Source organism: Monodelphis domestica, chromosome 1 (assembly GCF_027887165.1).
Source record: "Monodelphis domestica isolate mMonDom1 chromosome 1, mMonDom1.pri, whole genome shotgun sequence".
In the NCBI taxonomy this organism is placed as follows: domain Eukaryota; kingdom Metazoa; phylum Chordata; class Mammalia; order Didelphimorphia; family Didelphidae; genus Monodelphis; species Monodelphis domestica.
The window spans coordinates 236,495,610-236,520,368 of record NC_077227.1 but is presented as its reverse complement, the minus strand read 5'-3'; the positions used below and the strand labels follow the sequence as shown (position 1 = coordinate 236,520,368).

The 24,759-nt window shown below is 36.4% G+C and overlaps 1 protein-coding gene across 9 annotated transcripts in view; it reads right to left on the bottom strand.

The window, feature by feature from the left end:
- LOC130457893 (galactocerebrosidase-like) overlaps positions 1-24,759 on the bottom strand; it is a 147,301-nt gene that overhangs the window by 97,700 nt on the left and 24,842 nt on the right. For all 9 annotated transcript variants that reach the window (XM_056820607.1, XM_056820615.1, XM_056820598.1 and 6 more), the window contains 3 exons: positions 8,551-8,664; positions 4,974-5,113; positions 4,100-4,138 (listed from right to left, as the gene is read on the bottom strand). In XM_056820607.1, the coding sequence (XP_056676585.1) occupies positions 4,100-4,138; positions 4,974-5,113; positions 8,551-8,664 (293 nt within the window). The remainder of the gene's footprint in view (positions 1-4,099; positions 4,139-4,973; positions 5,114-8,550; positions 8,665-24,759) is intronic.

Sequence of the window (24,759 nt, the reverse complement as noted above, 5' to 3'; positions counted from 1 at the left end):
TGAAATAATTAATCTCTACCTCTTTTACTTTTTTCCCAGTGTGTTCTTTCTTATCCTTCAATTTTATTTTTTATCTATCATCTCATCATATTCATCTTACTCCTTGGGCTCTCTATGTATATTCCTATTCATTGCCCTAATAAGGATAAAGTTCTTAAATATCTTCAGTACTTTGAATATTCTAAATATTTTAAATTTTTTAAGTATATCAAGTCTCATAGATATCTTAAGTGTCTTATTACTGTGAAGACAGAATTGTCTATTTTCAGTTAAACCAATCAAGAACTTAAAGTACCCCTACTTGACACTAAGTAAAAGAGTTTTCTACCCTCTCCTCCCCTATAGGAGTAAAAATGCCAGGATCCCTGCTTCAACCACATGATTCTACCCCCAGGCTTCTGGGGAGCAGCTTTCAGGCCTCATGGGTAGGATGTCAGCTTCTCTGAGCTGGCCTGGGGGCAAAAAAGGTTTGCTAGTATTTTATTCTTGTTGGATTTAAAAGCTTTTCAGGATTAAAGGAGCACTTTTAGTTGCTTCTGTTTCCACTGACTATTCTCCTTATTAGAGACATGTGAGGTTTGGAAAAGGCCTTAAAGAATTATGGGCTGTGAAATAGAAGTTTGTGGGGGCAGGGTTGCTTCCTCCCTGAGGCAAGGACCTGGAAGGGGGAGAAGGGGGAGTAGAAGCTTAGAAGAGGCTATCCAGATGGAGCCCTGAGGATAGGCTAATTATTGTCTAAGAAAAAAAAAACACCCAGCTCACTCAGCTGCAGGTAATTCAGCTGTTTTTAGTTTAAGGGGCAAAGAGAGGGGGGGAATTGTTTTTTAGTACTTATCATTCCTCACAACAAACAGGACAACAGCTGTAGCTTGTGGCTAATCTGTTTTAAACTGCTCTACCAACTGAGAGTAGAGAAAGAACTTCCAACTCCAGAATTTAGGTACTAAAGACCTGACTTAAAGATAGTAAAAAGTGAAGAAAATTGAAAAAGATTGGGGGTAATCAACACAACCTTTTTGATCAGCAAATTAAATGTAAGAATTTAAAATTTAGGTTTTATGCTAATATGAAAGTTCTAAAGTAATAATGTGGTTGCCAAATTTAAAAAAATTAACTCTTTAAGTCATGAGTCTGTTAGCTGCTCTTTAAATTTAGTTTGATAGAGATATAGTAAAAGAGAGAAATGTAGAAAGGAAGTAGAAAGTATTACCTAGCTGGATACCCTATAATTTTCCTCTCATTTTTGTGTGAGAATGAATCAAAGAGTCCTTTTCTCCAATTTTCATAGCTGTTGGTGTGATTAACAGTACCTAAAATGGACCTTCCCAGAAAGGCTGAGTTGCTCCAATGCACTGAAAGTTCTTAATGTACACCTTGTATTCTGGGTTTAGGTCATGAAGTGAGAAGTCTATAGGACCTACTTGTACTGCAGCTCTGAATTCCTGGAAGTCTCGCAATTTGGTCTGCAAGTTCTATACATAGGAAGCAAAAGAAGTGTCCCCCCTAGTAATGATGTGTATGTAGGAGAAAAAGGCTTAGCCTGTATAGGGAGATGTTCAAAAAACATCTCAAATGGTAAGATGAATAAAATCTCCACTGGGCCTGCTTAGAAGATAAAATAGAGGAAGGGGAGAAACTTCAGGCCATTTTAAATGAGTTTCAGTGCATGAATTTACCAATCATAATTTTAAAATCATTGTGAAGATAAGATTAACTCTCTCCTTGTCTATTTTTAACTAAACTAATCAAGAACTTAAAGTACCCCTACTTTACCCCCTACTAAGAAGAGAGTTTGAAAGTCACTTGCTAGAGCAGGTGACAACTCCAGAGGCCACTGCCCCACCCCTGGGCCACAGTGATAAGCAACTGAAAGACTTAGATTGATTCCCATAAAGTGGGAAGGGACAGGAAGTGGAAAAAGGATGATAAAAACTCCTGAACTTCCAGTCCAAGGGATGTCTCCTTTGAATTTCTCCATTGGAGTTCATCTTTGGACACTCTGTGTCAGTGAGCTGGACTTACAGAGGAGACTCTTTCCCTGGATCCTACATTAGTTTGTTTAGTGAGTAGCTGGCCTTCCTTTCCTGGAGGAGGCTGAGTTGGTGGAACCCTTGCTGAAGACACCACCCACTACCTGGTTTCCTGGCTTAAGAGACTACCACAATGCCACATGGAGATTGGGACTTAAGAGCCCTGACTTCTTTGGACATAAATTATAGAGTACCTAGCTAGGCAATACTTTCTACTTCCTTCCTACAGTTCTCTCTTTTTAAGTAGGGGTACTTTAATTTCTTACATTACCTTCCCATGTAGTAGTCAATTTGGCCCCAAAAATTCCACTGAGTACATTAAGTATCTTAAGTACATCACTGAGGGAGATATCATAATTATCTTTATCACCTTCCTATCTAGTCAAATAATCCCACTGATTATTTTGAGTACCACAAGTACCTTAGATATTTCTTGTAACATAGATATCTTCAGTATCATAAGTACCATTTTCCCTTGTAGGAATTCAATGAGTGCCACCTGATTGAGTCCCTTGAGTTTTCTTTTTTCTTTACCTTTTTATACTTCTTTTGAGTGTCAGATTTTAACCATCAAATTTTCTTTTCAGCTCTAGTCTTGTTATAAGGAATGCCTGGAAACCCTCTATTTCATTAAATATAAATTTCTTCTCCTGGAATATTATGCTCAGTTTGGGTGGGTAGGTGATTATTGATTTTAGTCATAAATTATTTGCCTTCCAAAATACCATATGCAATGTCTTCTGGCTCTTTAATGTAGAAAATGCGAGGTCCTATGTAATCCTAATTATGGCTCCTTAATACTTGAATACTTTTTTTGTTTGTTTTTTTTTTTTCTGGCAGCTAATAGGATTTTGTCCTTGGCCTGGGAGTTCTGGAAATTAGCTATGATAGTCCTGTGAATTTTTAATTTGGGATCACTTTTAGGGGGTGATGAATAGATTCTTTCAATTACTATTTTCCCTTCCTGTTTGAGAATATCAGGGTATTTCAATCATTTGTCAGTTATCTCTCCTTGATCCATTTTCTAGGTCAGTTGTTTTTCCAGTTAAAAATTTCAAGTTTTCTTCTATTTTTTCATTCTTTTGAATTTCTTTTGTTTCCTGATGTCTTAAGGAGTCAATAGCTTCCATTTGTTCAATTCTAATTTTTAGAGTACCATGTTCTTCTTTTGATTTTGTACTTCCTTTTTGGGGAAGTTATTTTCTCATTTGAGGTTTTGCACTTCTTTTTTAAAATGATGTTTTCTTCAATGAATTTTGTTTTAAGCCACTGACTTTTTCCATTAATTTTCTTTTCTAAATTTTTTTCCAAATGTTACTCTTTCTTCAAACACAACTTCCATCTTAAAAATCAATATTATGTATTGTTTCCAAGGCAGAAGAGCAGTAAGGTATAGGTAATGGCAATTAAGTGATTTGGCTGGAGTCACACAGCTAGGAAGCATCTACGGTCAGATTTGAATGCAGGGCACTTTGTATAAAGGTTTGGCTCTCAATTCACTAAGCCACTTAGCTGCCCTTTGACTATTTGTTTTTTTACCCTCTTTTAGAGTTCATTTTGAACCTGACATTTTGGTCATCTCTGTTGCTCTAAGTTTTCTAGTCAGGTTTTTTCTTGCTCTTTTACTCATTGTGTGTGTGTGTGTGGGGGGGGTTACAACTTTTGCCAATATGTTGAAGCTCAACTCTATTCCTGGGATGAGCTAGACTGCTTCCAGGGTCCCAAACTGAGTATTTTACAGATGTTGTTTGAGCCAGATCCCATTGGGTTCAACCCTCTCCTCTCATGGCTAGACCTTAGTAGCCTCAGTTCCTCCCAGTGCTGTTCATGCTGTGTTGTGCTAGACTCTGAAATGGCTAAATAGTGCTGAACTGCTATTTCATTGTCTCTGGAGTTAATTTATTCTAACATGAAACAAATGCTAAGACACTAAAGTGATTAAGCAATAAAGTTAAAAGCAACATATTATACAAATATTTTAGTGTTGCTACAGCTTCAATTTCAGTGAGCTCATAATTTTACTTGTTTGCCAACAGTACAGAAATAAAGCATTTCAAGGTACTACAAACCTTTATATACTGATTTTCAGGTTCTCTGTCATTCCAAATCTAAAAAACAAAACAAAACTTTAAATAAGGTTGAAATATAAAAGTTCAACTGTAAAACAAGAGCCATAATAAATGGAAACCTTTCCCCATGTTTCAAATTATGTGATTATCACTTTTCTTACTTTTAGTCCTTAGAGAATATAAATATTTATGGTTTATAAAATATTAGAGTACCTTTAATGAAAAAAAAACTTTTATTTTAAAAGAATTAGATATGCTACACAATTTATTAGAAACCTGGGGGGGGGGAGGTAAAATCAAAAGAAAAATGTCAAAACAACAGGTTGAGAAAATTAATCCTTTTCCTACATTCTTAAGGGCAGGTCAGATATTAGTCAACAAACTATATTTTAACTTGTTAAATAAACATTCATAAAATATATTACTAAGTCAAATAGACAAATCAAATACTTAATGGCCACGGGAACAATAATAGCAAGGAATACTAATGAAATCCATTAGGATTAAGATGAGACAATTACAGAATTTCAGAGGCACCCTGACAAACAAATCCATTTTCCCTCTTTTACAGATGAGGGAACTAAGGCTCAGAGATTAAGTAACTTGCTCTAACTCACATAGTTATTTAGTGACAAAATTGAGATAAAAAACAGCTCTCCTGTTTCCCAGCCCCTGATGGATATACAAAAGAAGAGAAGAGACTGAATGGCAGTTCTGAAGAAGTAAAGGTCATTTACATTATCAAAGGAAAAAAATTATACAGATGGCAAGGACCAGTTACACGATGCAATGTAGTAGCATTTAAATTTAAAAGTTAACTAAAGATGCAGGGTAAAACAAAAAAATGAAAGACAACTTTAAATATATTACTAACCCCAATATAATCGATGTCCAGATTATGCATTCTTTTAGCACCCAATATCCAAGACACAACATATAAAGCAGTCATTGTCATATTGGCATAGGGATCACTTCTACCTGGATTTAGCCAACCAGGAAATGACCAAGGCAATCCTAAGAAAGAGATAATCAAAGCATAAAAGGCTAAGTTAATAGAGCAAGTCAATCAACATTAAAGCAATACTTAGTTTTTTACATGCAAACACACATCTGATGAATTTTACAGACAGAATAGGTATCCATATTCTTTTCTAAAAATACTAAAAGTATTTTTTTAAGTGGAAAACAAAATGTTTTTTGATATTCAACACCTTCTCAACGGTCAATTGCCTCTCCACTTTGACTGGAGGCTAGAGGGTGGGACATTAAAGTCCTCCTGAAGTCTTCCTTGATAGTAGCCTCAGAACTGTCCAGGTAACCCCATTTTTCTTCAGTTCCTCTATATAAGCTACCTCTTAGAGTTTCCTTTTGTGTATTATTTTCCCTATTAGATAGTAATCTCCTTGACAGCAGTGTCTACCTAGTATCTATAAAGCACTTAATAAATATTTACTGAATTTAGGAAATGTGCCTACTGCTTCAGGGGATAGAGGAGAATATTTTTTAAATTTGGTCAAATCTATCTGATTCTAAACCTCAAGTTGAATGTCAATAATAAATTGGTATAAACTCACCAAAAGATCATTTATATATATATATATATGTACATATATATACACACACATACATATATACATGCATGTGTCTGTGTTTATAGTATATAAACAAATATAAAGTATTTTATAGTATATTTTATTTTATATAATGTATATCATATCTACTTACATTATATATTTCTGGTATTATATGATATACCAATTATAATATAGTTAATAGAAGAGAATATATTAATATAATAAACACTATCTCATGAGTTATTACATATATGTAATTGCATATTATATGCTTTAGAGTATTATATAATATATATTATGTTATATAATAATTTTATATACACTATATTATTGAGCACTATATATTTACTATACAGTAGTATATATTTTATATTATTATATAATATACATACTTTATTATATAGTATAACACATGTATAATATATATGTGCTACAATTATTATATTACCATTTTGAAGATAGAATTAACTCTCCCTATCCAAACAAGAACTTAAAGTACCCCTACTTAGTAGCTAGTTAACCATTAGGTAAGAGAATTCATAAATCACTTACTAGTTCATACCCCCAAAAAAACACAAGCACTGCCCCTCCTTAGACAGTGCTAGGCAAATTGGGAGACTGAAATTGGTTCCTGTAAAGAAGAGGAGAGACTGGAAATGACATGAAAGAAAGGATATAAAAGAAGAGATGAACATGGTCTGGCCCTCTTTCCTTCCTTCGTTTTTGGAGAGGCTGGTTCCTTGGCTCTCTTGACTTCCTTGGTTTTGGAGAGTCTGGTTCCTTGGAGAGACTCTTCCTTGGATTCTGCATCTGTGAGTAGAGCTGAAGAGACCACTGGGACTTCTGGCTGAGGATTACTGGGAAATCCACATGAATATTGGGACTTGGGGAAGCCCCTGCCAGGGGCTGAACCAGACTTCACTGGAGCAGCACTTAGAGCTGGTAGGCTAGAACAGGCTTTGTCTCCTTCCTATATTTCCCACTTTCACTATCTCTACCTAGTTGTAAATAAAAACTGCTAATAGTCATTTTAACTTAGGGGCTAATATTTTATCAACAGGGACCACAATATTATTTTTTAACTCTTATATTGAGTCGAAACCTAAATTTAATCGCTACACCATATATAATAATTACAGTAATAATTTAATGATCTCTCAGGGAGTTTATACCATTATATTATACTATAGATTATATACAGACAGATACATATTGGCAGGCAGGTCAGCATACAAGTAAACAACATAGAGTGCTATAAAAAGGGATTAAAGGAGAACCCCTGGGTTGATAATATTGATTAGTTTATGTGAACTGATGAACTACCAGAGAAACCCCTTCCCTATCTGAGTGGAGAGCTAATAGCTGCTCTCTATCTTAGCCTGGATTACTAAAAGAGAACTTGAAAGGGTAGATTGTTACAGAGCAGAGATCACTTCAGGAAATTAGGATTGTATTGGTTGGCTAGGAAATTTTGAAGTAACTTAGCTCTTCCCTAGATGATTTCTTACTCTGAACAGATCTGCAGAGGGAAACCAGTAATGGATGCCCCAAGAAATTTGACTTTACTTGGGGCTAAAATAAAGCTCCTTCTCCCCAAAGTCCTTTCACCCTCTCATGACTGCATATGAATTTTAATTTAAAGATGGTTTATTATACAATTAGCTAGGGAAAGATTGAGAAAAAAGGAAAGCAGAAGATCCCTAAGCTGAATGTCCAGACTGGACTTGAGTCCCCCGGCTTTGGCCACCAGCTGGGCCCAGTCTGGAAATCAATTCTTCCCTTTCTCTTCTTTCTATACTATCTTAAACTAATGATTAAAAGAGGCTTGAGTCTTTAAGAGAGGGTGTTACAAAGGGAGTTACTTTATCTTCTGGACTGACACATAACCTGCTTGCCAGGGAACAAATTCCTCTTGAGTTAAGCTGAAAAGTCCTGTCAGTCACTAAGATCATTTTAAGATGGAAACCAGAAGTGTTTATAGACACCAAGGGTGTTGAAGTCAAATGGCAATACACCTGGAAATAGATGAGATTCACTATCCAGAGTTCAGGAAAAGCTCTTCACCCCCACAAAGCTTGTGACTGAACCTCCTCTCACAGTTGAAAATCCTTCCTAGAAGACTCCTCTCCAACATTCTGACTCTCAGTCTGTCAATCATGTTTTTTGCCATGTTCCATCTCCACTATGTATTAACATTTTCTCTTACAGTGCTAGATTTGGAATGAGGGAACCCGAAACTGAATTCCATCTCAATCTTAGTCCCTCTGTGACTTTAAAGAAATCAATTAATCTTTCTAATTATCAGTCTCCACATTTTTAAAATCAGAAGTTGGCCTAACTGCCTTCTAAGATCCTCTCTAGATCTCAATCAATATTCATATATTTGTAATGTGAAAATAGAAATAACAGAACTGATTTAGAAAGGATGTCAAATCTTAAGTTAGTTAGCTAGTTAGTCATCCTGAGACAATACTTACTCTGATAATGTTTCAATTGTTCACAACACTCTTTGAAGACCTTTTCTACAACTACTCTGAGTTTAGAAAATGTACTCTTAAAAAATGCCATGTGAATTTATATATATATATATATATATATATATATATATATGTTAATATATATACACCTTGTTCTATAATAAAAATTGATATTAATGTTCAGCCTTTTAGATTTTTGATTTAGGCTATTAGCCAAGTCATCTGAATCTCCAGTGAATGACTGAGTTGTTACTAGAATGGATTCCAATAATTTGGTTTATTTCCCAAATCAAACTCACGGTCAAAAAATAAAGAGTAACGCCATTATAAAGTAATGAGAACTTAACTGATCTGGATAATAAGCAAGCTCTGAAGTAGAACCAAAATTTAAATTTCTTACCAATAAGTGTAATATTGGGATTCCTCTTCTTAGCTTCCTTCATTAACCACCATTCATAGCCCCGGCTATAGGTCTCCTCATCTCTATGGGGCATATGAGAGGGCTCAGTGCCATCTAAACAGAACAAAGGGGGAAAAAAGAGAAAGAAATTTTTAGTTTACAGCCCTTCAAACTATGCTAGATTCACCTAAAAACACACTTCCAAGAAATAGTATTCCAGATTTAAATCTGAAATTGAAAAATAATTTCATAGGAAGATTTCTTAAATGATTGGTTAAAGTTTAATATTTAATATATTTCTTATAATTAAATAATATGCACACAGAAATAAGTATTTAGAGCTTGCTTAGAACTTTTAGTCCTTAGAACTTTTCAGGATCATGTGAAGATGGCCAAGTAGGGTGTGAGAATTCCTTGCTCTCCAAACTCCTCCACAAACAATCAGAAAAAAACCTCTACAGAATCATTGCTAAAAACTGCAAAACCAGATGAAAGTCAGGAAAGAAGCTGAGCAGCCAAGGACAAATAGGGAGGAAGGTCTCTCTGATTTCCCTACCCTCAGTCTCACCAGGTCAGGCAAATAACACCACAGAATCAACAAGTGCCAAGCCCTAGTGCAATGGTGGGAAACATTTTGGAGACTGAGTGCTGCCCCGCCTCCCCCCTATTCCAGAACAAGTGTCATGTCATGCCCAACCACCCCCACCCCCACTCCTCCCACCCCCCTTACTTACCCCAGATTGTGGAGGAAGGAAGAACTCCTATTGGGAGACTAAGCAGAGGGATGGGGAATAAGAGGGGGTTGTGGAGAGGAGGGGGAGAAGGGCCCAAACCTCTGCTCCCCTCTAGTTATGTGCCACACTGTGAGCTATGCTTCCCTCAAACCTAGCTTCTCTCCAACCCCACAACAGGAATCACCAGACTCAGTAGGCTGTTGTGAACATGGCATGTGAACCTTCCCCACCTCCCCCTGACCCAGCACCTTACCCCAGATAGAGGAGGGAGGAAGTGTTCCCATTGGATACTGGGCAGAGGGATGGGGGAACTGAGCAATGTCCTCAGGCGCATGGAGAGAAGGAGGGAAGCAGCTTCACCCCAGTCCCTTGGGCATTCTAGGAAGGAAATCTGTTGGGTGACTGCAGGTATGCCCACAGAGAGGGCTCTGCATGCCCAGTTTGGCACACATGCCATACATTTACCTTGACTGCTCTAGGGGACAGAACTGGCAGCCTCACTTGTCTGATCAACCTGTGAGTTCATATCAACAGTGGCCAATACAGGCAGAGCCAACAGGCAACAAGCCCTAGGTGAGATTGCATAGGCTAAAAACTTTGCCCCAGAGATCTTTACTAATCCACAGCAGGGGATGGACCATTGATCAGGGAAGGGCTTTGGGGACCCAAGCAAGCTGACCACACATCTATTCTAACTCTCATCAGATCTGGGTTAAAGAGGGAACAACACAACTAAATGGGTTAAAGTCTTCTTCACTTACAGAGAAACAGGAGGGAAAGGGGATAGAAGGGAGGGACTAAAAGGCCCCTTCACAGGACTAAGAGAAAAGAGGGCAAGGAGATGAGGACAGAGAGGTATACAGAGAAGGGGGAAAGGAAAAAGGAGGGACCTTAAGAAGGACACACTAATTTAGAACTAAGGGGGCAAAGGGAACAGTTTCAATTAGGAGTACAAATTGGAGAGACCATGGACAAAATAAGTTGGACATCTGAGGGAAAATATAGCAAAAAGAAAGAGGACAATGAAGAAAAGCAAAATGGAGACAAATTATAACTTTGAATGTAAATGTAAAATGAATTCACCCATAAAACAAACACAGATAGCAGAATGTATCAAAAACCAAAACCTAGCATTGTGTTGTTAGTAAGAAACACACTTTAAAAAGAGAGAAAAACACAGAGTAAAAAATAAAGAGCTGGAACAGAATATACTATGCCTCACCTAATACAAAGAAAGCACCAGTAGCAATCATGACCTCTGACAAAATTAAAGCTAAAATAAATATAATCAAAAGACAGAAACAAAGAAACTATATTATTAAAAGATGCTATAGAAAATGAAGTACTATTGATATTAAATCTATATGTACCAAATGTTACAGCATCCAAATTTTTAAAAGGAAAAGCTTGTCAGCTACAGAAAACAAAACAATAATAGTTTTGGGGTACTTCAATTTTCTTCTTTCAGATCAAGAAATATAATAAAAAATAAATAGGGAAGAAGTCAAGCAGTTGAATAGAATCTTAGATAAGTTACACATGATAGTTATCTGGAGAAAGCAGAATGGAAACAGAAAGGAGTATACTTTCTTGTCAGTAATACATGGTACATTTACAAAGATGTACCATCTATTAGGGAACAAAAACATTATTGTTAAACATGGAAAAGCAGAATATTAAATGTATCCTTTTCAGACAATAATGCAATTAAATTGTATATATAAGGACTGATCATGGTAACAAAAAAGTAAAAACTCATTGGAGACTAAATAACTTAATCTTAAAGAATGAGTCCTTAAATAATCTTAAAGAACAAATCATAGAAACAATCATTTCATTATAGAAAATGATCATGAGATCACATACCAAAATCTATGGCTATATTTGAGAAAAATGTTTATCCCTGAATGTTTGTATTACTAAAACAAGGAAAGAAAAGATCAATGAATTAGGAATGCAATTTAAAACTAGAAAAAGAACAAACTTAAAATGCCCATGAACACCAAATTAGAAATCCCAAAAATTAAAGGTGAGATCAAACAAATTGAATGTAAGAAAACCAATGAAAAATTAATGAATAAATATAAGAGTTGGTTTTATGAAAAAAAAATCAATAAAATAAATAAACCAATGGTTAATATGATTTAGAAAAAAGAATCACTACCATTAAGCGTGAAAAGGATGAATATACCACCAAGGAAGATGAAATTAAAGCAGTTCTTTATTAGGTATTACTTTCCTCAATTATATGGAAATTTAACAATGAAAGTGAAATGGAAGAATATTAACAAAAAAAAGTGCCTAAACTATCAGAGAAGAAAATAGAATATCTAAATAAATCTATTTTAGAAAAGGAAACTGAATAGGTCATAAATTAACTTCCTAAGAAAAAAAGGATCAGGAACAGATGGATTTACAAGCAAATTCTACCCATTATTCAAAGAACAACTAATTCCAATATTAAATAAATTATCTGAAAAAACAGGCAAAGAAAGAGCTTTACCAGAATCTTTTATGACACAAATTTAGTACCAATACTTAAGCCAGGAAGAGCAAAAACAGAGAAAGAAAATTATAAACCAATTTCACAAATAAATATGGATACAAAAATCCTAAATAAAATACTAGCTAAGAAATTACAACAATATATCACAACAATTATACATTGTGGAAAAATAGAATTTATACCAAGAATGCAAGGATGATTTAATACAAGGAAAACAAACTATCAACATAACTGATTATGCTAATAACAAAATAATAAAAAACATAATCATATCAATAAATGTACAATGAATAGATGAAGAAAAAAGTCTTTGACAAAATATAATACTTGTTCCTATGAAAAACACTGGAAAGCATGGGTGTAAATGTATTTTTTCTTATAATGATATGAAATCAACCACCTAAAACCATCGGCAAGTATTATTTGTAATGTGGAAACCAGAAGTCTTCCAAATAAGATCAAGAATGAAACAAGGATGCTCATTATCACTAATATTATTTAACATAATAATAGAAATGCTAGCAAATAGCACAAAGAAAAGAAAATGAAACTGAAAGAATAAGAATTAGCATAGAAGTAATAAAACAATCAGTTTTCACTGACAATATTACATATATATTACTAATATATTTTTAAATACTAGATAAAAAGAAATATATAAATAAAAATTAAAATCCTAGAGATTCAATTAAAAAGTTAGTTGAAATAACCAATAATCTTAGCAAAGTAGCAGAATATAAAACAAACCCATTTAAATCATCAGCATTTTTATATATTACTAACAAGGTCCTCTAAGAAGAGATAGAAAGAGATATTCTATTTAAAATAGCCACAGATACAATAAAATGCATGAGAGTATGCCTGCCAAAATAAGCCTAGGAACTATACAAACATAATTATACAACAGTTTTTAAACAAATAAAGCTAAAGCTAAATAACTGGAGAAATAATCATTGCTCATGGATAGGCAGAGCCAATATATTTTAAACGACAAAGCTACCTAAACTAATCTACTTACTCAATATCATCCCAATCAAATTACCCAAAAATTATTTTCTTGAGCTAGAAAAATTATTAAAATTCATTTCAAAGAACAAAAGATAAATAATATCAAAATAATTGATGAAAAATGTAAAAGAAGTAGGTCTAGCAGTGCCATATTTTAAACTGTATTAAAAAGCAGTAATTATCAAAACTCTCTGGTACTGGCTAAGAAAGAGAAAGGTAGATCAATGAAACAGGACAGACATATAACAAATAGTAGTAAAATATTACAGCAACCTTGTATTGACAAAAAGTATAGATCCAAGTTTTGGGGATAAAAAATTATATTTTACTAAAAATTGATGGGATAACTAGAAAGTACTTTGGCAGAAACTAGATCTACACCAATATATAACACCATTAACTAAAATAAGATCAAAGTAGATACATGATCTGGACATAAATAGAAATACAAATAAATTGGAGGAACAAAGAACATACTTATCAGATTTATGAGTAAATAAAAGATGGAAAGCTATGTGTAAAACAAATAATTTTGAGTGCATATTAAAAGGGGTTTGTACAAATAAAACAAATGATGTCAAGATTACAAGGAAAGTAGAAAATTGGGGGAAAGAGGTCTCATATCTAAAATATATATGTCAAATTCATAGGAATAGGGGCAGCTGGGTAGCTCAGTGGATTGAGAGTCAGCCCTAGAGATGGGACGTCCTAGGTTCAAATCTAGCCTCAGTCATTTCCAGCTATGTGACCCTGGGCAAGTCACTTAAGCCCCCTTGCCTAGTCCTTACCACTCTTCTGTCTTGAAACCAATACATAATATTGATTCCAATATGGAAGGTAAGGCTTTAATAATAAAATAAAATAAAATAAAAATTCATAGGAATAAACACCATCCTCAAACTGATAAATGGGCAAAAGATATAAACAGACAATTTTCAGATGAAGAAATCAAAGCCATATAGAGGTATATGAAAAAATGCTTCAAGTCACTACTGATCAAGTACAAAGCTAAAATAATTCTGAGATATCATTTCACACCCATAAGATTGGCTAAAATGATAAAAGGGGAAAATGGCAAATATTGGAGGGGATGTAGAAAATGGGGACATTAATATAATGTTGGTAGAACTCTGAAGTGATCCAACCATTCTGGAGAGCAATATGAAATTATACCCCAAGAGCTATAAAACTGTCAATATGCTTAGAAATGTCTGTTTCCCAACGAGATTGGGGAGGGGGAGTAGGGAGAGAAAAGAATCTGTATGTTCCAAAATATTTCTAGAAGCTCTCTTTGAGTTGGCAAAGAATTGGAAATTAGTAGTATGGCCATCAACTGGGGAATAGCTAAACAAATTGTGGCATGTGATTGTGATGAAATACTATTGCACCACAGGAAACAAAGAGCACGCTATTTTTTTTTTAAACTTGTAAAGAACTGCATAGGATAATGAAGAGCAAAATGAGTAGAACCAAGAGACCATTATATATAGTTAAAGATTTCATAGTTAAAGAATAACCTGTGAATGTCACCTCCAGAGAATGAACTGAAAAATGGAAACATGAAAGACACAACCTATGTATACATCTGTCTCCCCAATGATGTCTTTTATGATACAAGGAAGGGAGTGGCTGAGATACTTGCAAAGAAATCCTATTAACAAAACAAAACTATATATATATATGTAATGTTTTGCCTTCTCAATGTGTAAGACAGGAGAGGGTGGGAAGAAGAGTTTGGAATTGAAAAAAAAATAAAACTAAATTTTAAAAAATGAAAAAAAATTATTCTATACTTTCCTACATCCACATCTATGCTCATGATGTTTGCTGTGCCTTGAATATCCTCTAACCTTTTCTGTGCTCACTGAATCCCAACACAACCTTTTAGAATATTGATATTATATGATTCAAAACAATCCCAAAGGACTCATGGTAAAAAATGCTATTTGCTTCCAAAGAAAGAATTGAGTGTCTGAATCAAGACCTAAAGCAAATATTTTTCACTTTAATTTTTTTATTCAAGTTTCCTTCCACAAAAAGATTAATAAGGATTAATATGGGAAAATGTCTTATATGATTTCACATGTAAAATCTATATCACACTACTTATCATCTCAGTAGGAAGATATGGAAAGGGAGGGAGGGAGGGAAAGAGTTCAAGACTCATAATACTTTTTAAGAGTTGGAAATTATTTACATGTAATTGGAAAAAAATTTAAATTTAAAAAGTGATTGTTGCAAAAAAAAAACCACATCAATATTATAAAAATGAATTTGAGCATGTTTATAAGCTGATGAAGGAAATTAGTCAAACCAGAAGATAATTTAAACAATAACAACAATACTCTAAAGTGTTGTTATTGTTTAACAACTCTGAAAACTGTAAAGGTATGATCAAGGCAATAACCAATTCAGATTGGTGAGGACCAATGACAAGGACATGGGCGCTACATATTGACTTAAAAAACCACATTAACATTACCAATGTTCCACTGTATTTTTACTTTGTTAAATACTTCCCAATTATATTTTAATCTGGCTTCTGAAGTACTAGAGAGTATTGCAGACTGCACTGGCCCATAGGCCACATGTTAGACACTGCTAATGTTATCCATTACAGAGAGATTAAGGATTAAAGGAATAGAATGATCTGCAGAGGAGGAGGGGTGGATTTCTGGATGTGTTTGCATATACAAGTATGCACATGTAGGAAAGGTATGATTGGGCATCAGTGTGAGTTCAGCCATATGCAATACTTATTTGTTACAAGGACTTTGTGTTTTCTTTTTCTATGAGTATGGGATGTGAAAGTATATGGAAAAAATTTCTGTTCACTGTTTTCAAGAAATGGGGAATATTCAGGGGTGATATGTACACATATGTGCACTTTCATGAGGTAATTTTATTATCAGTTTTACTTAACTCTTTTATTTTGTCATAAGAGACCTCTCAAAAATTGGAAGTAATTGTATATATAAAGTAAAAACAACATCAATAAACGTAAAAATTACATAAAAATAACAATAACAATATCTAACATATATAGCACCGACTGTGTACCAGGTACTATGCTAAGCACTTTAGAATTTTAATCTCATTTCATCTTCAAAAGAGTCCTGAGATGTAGGTGCTATTATTATCCCCATTTTACAAATGAGAAAACTGAGACAAGCAGAAACCAAGTGATTGCCCAGGGTCTCCCAGCTAGTGTTCTCTACCCAAATGCCACTTCCCTCAAGAAATTTTCCCTCATTTTCAAAATAGTTAGGGAATCTCTTTCCTCAGGACTCATAGCAGCTTATGAACGTCTTTAATACACCGTGGATGATGGCAACATGTAATCATGTTATCTCCTGATTGGACTATCAGATGTTCCAATTGAGGTGGGTATGGCACATGTTCTCTCTAAATTTTGTATTTCATCAAGGGAAATATCATAGTCATTAGGCTTCTTATAAAGATCTACTGAACTGAATTGCCTGATATGGCCATGAAAAAGGCAAAAATCACAAACACATGGTATATAAGCATTATCGAGTAGTGTAAGAAAGGGTGCAAGAAGGAAAGATGGAAGTTTGCAAGAGGGCCTTGAGTGGCAGTGACATCATTTGGAGAGCAAAGCATTTTGGGAGAGAACAGACCTGGGAAAGATCCATATGGAATTCTTTGCTTTTTGTACTAGGACCTTAACCAAGAAGATGTAGCTCCTTGCTGAGGACCTCACCAAGAGCTATGAGAAGACTTATCCATTCCTATGTTCAAGTTTCTTCTGCAAAGTTATCATCAGTCTGATACAACAACATCCCTACAGAGGTTCAGATCCCTCAAACCTTGAGGGAGTTGTGGATTCATTGACAAGGGGAGCCTGGCTTCCCTTCCCATTTCAGCCCTCTTGTACCTACTTTATTATTTCCTTAGGTTAGATATATGATAGATATATTGTAGAGAAATTGTGAAATTAGCTGGGACTGAGGCAGTGAAACCCAGACCCACTATACAGAGACCTGGGCAAAGGACCGTGATTAGGAAACAATTAGGGATATCGATTCCCTCTCTCCATCTCCCAACCTGCCTTTAGTTACATCATTAAACATCTAAATCACAGTCAGATTCTGTCAAGTAATTGGTTTGAATTTTGGGGAGGTATCTGAATTCAGCTTCAATATAGAGTCATCAGGACCATCCCCCGCTGAGGCAAAGTCACCAATGAGACTTTGTGAATTTCAAAACTACTCAACCCTGTTCAAACCATTCTTTAGAGGATGGGATTTGGCTATTACCTGATCAATAACAATAGAGATACTTGGAATGACAGAATCAGGTCTTGGAAACTACAATCTCCACCCTATTCAGGGTAACAGGATTTAGGAAGGGCTGCAGCAAAGCTCAAGATTTAATTATTTGAGCATATGGCCTTCAACAGACATGTGCAAAGGGGACATACCTCTGGGTGGTCCTGGGTTAAGCTAGAGCCACCATTGGCACAGGTGAGACACAGGAAGTGAGGTAGAGGACAGCTCAGGAGTTCTGGGGACTTCCTGTGTGGAGGGAGAAGGTGGTTGTTGGAGCCTGGTGCTTGGTGTGGAGGAGCCCTAAGACTGTTTTCTCCATTTTGGTCACGTGAGTGATAGGGACTGATCTCTTTTCTTTGCCTCAGCTATCCAGGGCCTTGGGCCCTTGGCTCAGCTTAAGCAGAGTGGGTATTTAAGCCCTATTTCCTTCTCTCCCTTTTCCCCCTCTCTCTTTCCCTCTAATACTTTTCTTCCTCCTGTTTGTAATTAAAACACCATAAAAAAGATTGACAGATGATTTGAGTTTTCATTTAGGAACTACATAGCTGAATTCCTTAGCGACCTTAAATTAATATATATCAGTCTTTTAAAGTGATTTCCATATCACATTGTGGCTGACCACGGGAGTCTAGCGAATTCCCTCAATAAACTTCCTGAATTTTCTTGCCTTTTTACTCTACTTTCTCACCACACAGTCCTTTTTAACAGCTAACTTGGCTTAAAGACACAACTACTAGAACAAGTGAGTATAAAAAACGTTTTCTCTCTTCTCTTTTCTCTTTGAGTTAAATTGGAATCAGCTGTTTTTTTCTTTTCTCCCCTTTAATCTTAAGGGGAAGCTGGGTGGCTCAGTGGATTGAGAGCCAGGCCTAGAGACAGAAGGTCCTAGATTCAAATTGGACCTCAGATACTTCCCAGCTGTGTGACTCTGATAGTTAGATAGAAAACAGCTGTTTTAAATCTTAGCAACAGGACCCTAAAGTCCTGGCTGGGAGAGCTGTTTCTAAATATCCTTTCCCTTAGGGAACAACTGCCTAGATTAGGAGTAAAAAAAAAACCTGTGGAAAGTTATATATATATATAAATGAATACTACATTCTTTGACATTTATATGGCAGTTGAAGAATTAGGAGCATTGAGGAATGCAGGATACCTCCAATTTTTTATATTAATATGTAATGTCATTTTTGTACTCCTCAATACTGTATTTAGAGATGCTAAAATGAAAAAAATTGAGGATAAAATACGAGCTCAATTAGAAGATCTAAAATGTTTCTTCCAGGATCAATGGGAAAACACCCACTCTACCAGAAAGAGATCTGTTTCTGAACCTTTGAATGAGGAAATTTCCTTCCCTGAAAGAGAGATGTAAAAAACCTTCCCTATAGCTCAGTTAACAGACTGCTTCTCTCGTGTAGTGCAAATTTTGACTGAATTTAATCACCAAAACCCTTCCCCTGCAATCCCAGCTTCTCATGTTCCTCTCCTACAGAAAACCAAATTCCAATGCAAGGGAGATCTTGTCCTCCTAGAGAAACCTGTCCTTGTCAAACTGACCCACAGGTACAAAATTCAACTAGAGGCCTGTTTCCTCTAAGAGAAGTACCTGAAATAGGACGGAATGGGGATGTGGTGACTTTAAGACATAGGATACCGTTTACTCCCCAAGAAATAAATGAATTTACACGAAATATCTCCACATATGAACAAGATCCTTTTCTAGTAACAAAAAAGATGGGAGACATATTTTTTCAGTATAATCCATCTTACAAGGACGTTGAGAACTTACTACAGGCTTTTTTAAGTGAACGTGAAAAAAATAAAATAATTGCCCATGTCAACAAAACCCGGGGGCATAATGCAGCACATTTGCCATCTCAGGATCCCGAATGGGACTATAACAATCCTGAGGATTATCTACAACTATACCGTTGTAGAGAGGTCATCCTTATGGCAATGAAGGAATGTGCAGACAGTATAGATAAGTGGATGGAACTTGAAAAAATTAAGCAAAAAGAGGAAGAAACACCCTCCAGATTCATGGATAGAATAATTGAGTTTGGGGAAAGATACTTGGATTGGGACCTAACTAAAGAGAATAGCTTAAGACAAGTTAGAAGGATCTTTGTCAATAACTCTTGCAAAGCAATTAAGAATTATTTTAGAACACAATTCCCAAGATGGTCAGATATGGACCTTGAAGAATTGCGAAAAACAGCTATATATGTTTTAAAGGGAAACAAGGAAAAGGAGGAAGAAAATTATGATGACATGGATTTGAGGGCTGTGAACAATCACGTTATAAAGAGACACTCTGTAGTTTCCAATATCAATACTATTATTTTTTCTATTCCTAGCACAGCTACATACTTTACAGTAGTAGACTTGTGCTCAGCCTTCTTTTCCATACCCATACATGAGAACTCGAGGGATATCTTTCCTTTCACCTGGAAGGGCTGTGAATACTGCTGGAGTCTTTTGCCACAAGGTTTTGTAGACAGCCCAAGCTTATTTGAGCAAATTTTGAGCCAAGATACAGATAATATAAAATTTAAAAACAGCAAATTAATCAAGTACGTAGATGACCTACTCTTGGCTTCAACAGATGCGGAAACATGTCAGGAAGATAGCAAGCACCTTCTTTTGGAATTGCACAAAATAGGTTATAAGATCTCAAAGGATAAGGTTCAGTGGTGCCTCCCTAAAGTAGAATATTTGGGGTTCATCCTGTCTGCAGGTGCCCACTTGATTTCTCCCAAACGAATTGAGAATATTCAAAATTTAAGTGCTCCTACCACTAAGAAACAGTTGAGAGCAATTTTGGGAGCAGCAGGGTTTTGTAGACAATGGATTCCTTGCTATGGGGAAGTTACTAAACTCCTTATTGCAGTAACAAGGGATCCAGTCCCTGAACCCCTCAAATTAGAACCAGAACACCTGTCAGCTCTATCAGATCTAAAAAAAGGCTATCCTGTCTGCCCCTGCTCTAGGAATCCCAGATTACAACAAGCCATTTACTTTGTATGTACATGAACAAAGAGGGGTAGCTTCAGGTGTTTTAACTCAGATTTTGGGACCTTCTCAGCACCCAATTGCCTATTATTCTGCCCAACTGGACCCAGTAGCATCAGGAGCACCACCATGTCTTAGAGGAGTAGCTGCTACAGCCTTACTAGTGACAAAAACTGTTTATCTAGTATTGGGATGCCCATTGACAATTATGTGCCCACATGAGGTAGAAGCATTATTGCTAAGACACAGAACACAGGCATTTTCTGATCAGCAAATTACAAGGTATGAAATAACCTTGTTAAACAATGAAAACATTACCTTGAAGCGCTGTTCAACTCTTAACCCTGCCACCTTGCTTCCAGATTTACCAACTTCAGGAGAACCATTACATAGTTGTGAAACACTAGTATCCATGGCAGAAAAGCCTCGAGATGATCTCTTGGACACTCCATTAAACAACTCAGATCTGGTCTTATTTACTGATGGTTCTTCTTTTATGAGAGATGGCATACGCTACACTGGAGCTGCTGTAGTCAAAGAATTTGCCACTGAGTGGTCAGTTTCGCTGCCCTCTAATATTAGCGCTCAAGGGGCAGAACTCATAGCTCTGAAACATGCCTGTATAATTGCCAAGGGTAAAAAGGCAACAATTTATAAGGATTCTAGATATGCTTTTGGCATTTGTCACTCAGTCAGGATGCTATGGTTCCAGAGAGGATTTTTAACCTCAGCTGGAAAATCCATAGCTAATGCAGAAATTATTAATGAAATACTTCCTGCTCTCAAATTGCCTGAAGCCCTAGCTGTAGTTCATTGCTCTGCCCATACAAGTGGCTCTGACCCTGTCTCTAGAGGAAATGACTGAGCAGATGCTGCTGCAAAGGTAGCAGCCATAGAAGGACCTGGATTAATTTTAACATTAACAACCACTGATGATTTAAATTTATCACATTCCTATAATGAAAAGGAAGTGGAAAAATGAAAACAAAAATTTTAAGCAAAACAGATTAATGGAGTGTGGGTATCGTCTGGAGGGAAACCCCTGCTCCCTAGAAGTTTCTATCACCAAATTTGCCAATCTGTTCATAAAAATGGTCACTTTGGTACCCAGGGTATCGTGGACTCTGTTAAGAGAGTATGGATAGCCCCTGGTTTAACTATCATAGCCTCTAAAGTGTGTTCAGCCTGCTCTACCTGCCAGGCATATTACCAACATGCCTTTCGTGGCAAAGCTTTCGGTGGGCGTCCTCTGGCTTACACACCTTTTGAGCACCTACAGATAGATTTCATAACAATGCCAAAGGTTAGACATTATAAATTTTGTCTAGTCATAGTAGATCAACTGACCAGATGGCTGGAAGCATTTCCTGCGACCCGAGCCACAGCGGCTTTTGTTGCTAAGGTGCTTTTAAAAGAAATTATGCCTCTTTTTGGCCTGCCAGCACGTATTGATTCTGATAGAAGAAGTCATTTTACCAATTCTGTCTTAAACCAAATATATTCTTGCTTGGGGATAACTCCAAAATTCCATGTTCCATATCATCCCCAGAGCTCAGGCCAAGTTGAAAGGATGAATAAAGAACTTAAAACTATGATTGGCAAATTATGCACTGAGACCCATTTAAAATGGCCTGAAATTCTCCCGCTGGCCCTATTTTATCTTAGAAGCAGGCCTAGAGGAGACTTACATATTTCACCATTTGAGATGCTTTTTGGACATCCGCCTATAAAGGCTAAGCCTTTCTCCCCGGCATATACATCACTATTAGGGTGAGATACTACTATTACTTCCTATATATAGGAATTACAGCATAAACTGCGTGAACTTCATGAATCTGGAGCTGCAGTACAAGCTGGACCACTAGACTTTTCACTTCACAACCTGAACCCAGGAGACAAGGTGTATATTAAGAATTTCCAGCATACTGGAACAACTCAGCCTTTGTGGGAAGGACCATTCCAAATATTGTTAACTACTCCAACATCTATAAAGGTTGGAGAGAAGGACTCTTGGATTCATTGCTCACATGTAAAGAGAGCATCATCTGCTGAGACTGATTGACTGTATCCTATCACATGCATTGAAGATAATAATCCATTGACAAGTGGTTGCTGTTTTTTCAAAATCACACTGAATTCCTGATTTTTTTCTTTTCTTTCCCTTATTTTTTTAATTATTGCTTTTCTTTTGAATATTTGGATTTTTTCCCCTTTCCTCATTTCTTGTACAAAAGGTACATACAATTAATTTTTTTCTCTCTCTCTGCAGTAATATAAGTTTAAATATACATAGCTAAACAGCTTTAGACTGTGGGAACCTGCCATTTATTGATAAAATATTATGGGACTATGATTAATGTTTGTGTCTGATTCTAGGAAATGGGATAAAAACAAGGAGCACAGACTTAACCTGAATAGTGCCAAAAGAGCACACAGGAAATAGTAATGTGGACTAGAGGTTGCGATGCTTGACATATAAGTCATAGGACTTCCTTGTATCTACACTCTTTATGAAGTACTCATACAAGTACAAAAATTTGAATATCATGCTGGCTCCCTATATCCTTGAGAATGAAAAAAGTCAGACCAGGGAATGACTCTTCCCTATCAAAATAGAATTCTAGTTCCTTTCCTTCTTATAATATGACAACTTCCTGCAGTCTTGGCTGCAAAGGAGTAAGTGAAATATTACTGCATTCTGTCCTACAGACTTGTGGGATAGAAATTACTTTAAATTGTACCTTTACAAGGGCCCATTATGAAGTTATTCTTGTTTACCCAACATTTTATACGTAGATTTTGGTATTTTGATTCTGATTTTGAATTTTTTTCTTCCCTTTCTCCCAAAAGTTTAACTTTCTTCCATATTTTTCCCTTTATATATTCTTGTTTTTTGTTTTTTTATTGTTTTTGAATTCTTTTAATAACTAACTCATACACCCCCATAACTCAACAATGCATCCTGAGCTGAACTGGATTTTTTTAACACCCACTTCAGGGGGGGATTGTATTTTAATAAAAATCCAAGATTTTGAAACGGTTTTTTGTTTGAGAAACATCTTCAAGGAAGAAGCTTGCTAACTCCTAAATCCAGAGAATGAACTGTTGCATAGAGATGCCAGAAAACCTATATTACATCAAGATCAAGAATGAACCTTGGGGTGTGGTTGCTTGAACTGAAGGTTGATTGAATTTATTTTGAATGTACACTCTTCTGCCAAAGGGGACTTCCCCCTAATTGGCTTTTGTCAATGTGCTGAGCAAAACATTGGTTTTGCTATCTCTCTCTATCTCTCCTATTTTCCCTTATCTCTAACCATTGTAATTTCATAGCTGGTATGTTTACAAGACCCATAGGAGAGATTAGTCTTCCTTGGGCTTCAGGGGGTGGAATGTGAATTTCAAAACTACTCAACCCTGTTCAAACCATTCTTTAGAGGATGGGATCTGGCTATTTCCTGATCAATAACAATAGAGATACTTGGAATGACAGAATAAGGTCTTGGAAACTACAATCTCCACCCTATTCAGGGTAACAGGATTTAGGAAGGGCTGCAGCAAAGCTCAAGATTTAATTATTTGAGCATATGGCCTTCAACAGACATGTGCAAAGGGGACAGACCTCTGGGTGGTCCTGGGTTAAGCTAGAGCCACCATTGGCATAGGTGAGACACAGGAAGTGAGGTAGAGGACAGCTCAGGAGTTCTGGGGACTTCCTGTGTGGAGGGAGAAGGTGGTTGTTGGAGCCTGGTGCTTGGTGTGGAGGAGCCCTGAGACTGTTTTCTCCATTTTGGTCACGTGAGTGATAGGGACTGATCTCTTTTCTTTGCCTCAGCTATCCAGGGCCTTGGGCCCTTGGCTCAGCTTAAGCAGAGTGGGTATCTAAGCCCTATTTCCTTCTCTTCCTTTTCCCCCCTCTCTCTCTTTCCCTCTAATACTTTTCTTCCTCCTGTTTGTAATTAAAACACCATAAAAAAAGTTTGACAGCTGACTTGAGTTTTCATTTAGGAACTACATAGCTGAATTCCTTGGTGACCTTAAATTAATATATATCAGTCTTTTAAAGTGATTTCCATATCACAACTTGTCTCCAGATCCTCTCTGTGCTGGGGAATCTGGGGTTACCCCGGGTCTATTTTATAGGGGAGATCTTCCTTCAACTCCCCATCACCTTTTCTCATCAGGAAACCCCTAATTACCTGTGCAGCACCTATCAACAGCCTCACTCAGGGGAGGTGAAAGGAGAGTTGGTGCCAATCCATCCAAGCTCCTACTTTCCTCGATATTCAATTGCTTTTCTATAAACTCCTAGTAGTGTGACAGAGGCTACCACTAAAGAAAAAGTGTCAGGCTGAAGAGTGTATGAAATTGATCAATGGGGGATGGGCCCCAGGAGAGTGGAATCCTGAAGAGGAGAAGACTCTGGCTATTAGAGGAGTTGTTCTCTCAGTCTTGAAAAGCTGAAGGGAGAGGGTGAAAAAAAAAGACTTTCTCCTGAGGGTTACCCACTTTTTTCTGCTGGTGACTGGAAATCCTTCCCCCCAACATTTCCCAATTGAAAGGACATTTTGAAGAGAAACCTGAGCAGACTTTACCTCAGCTCCTGTTGCCTAGGGATGAGTCAACCTGACTTTCTCTCAGGGGGTTCAGACTACCA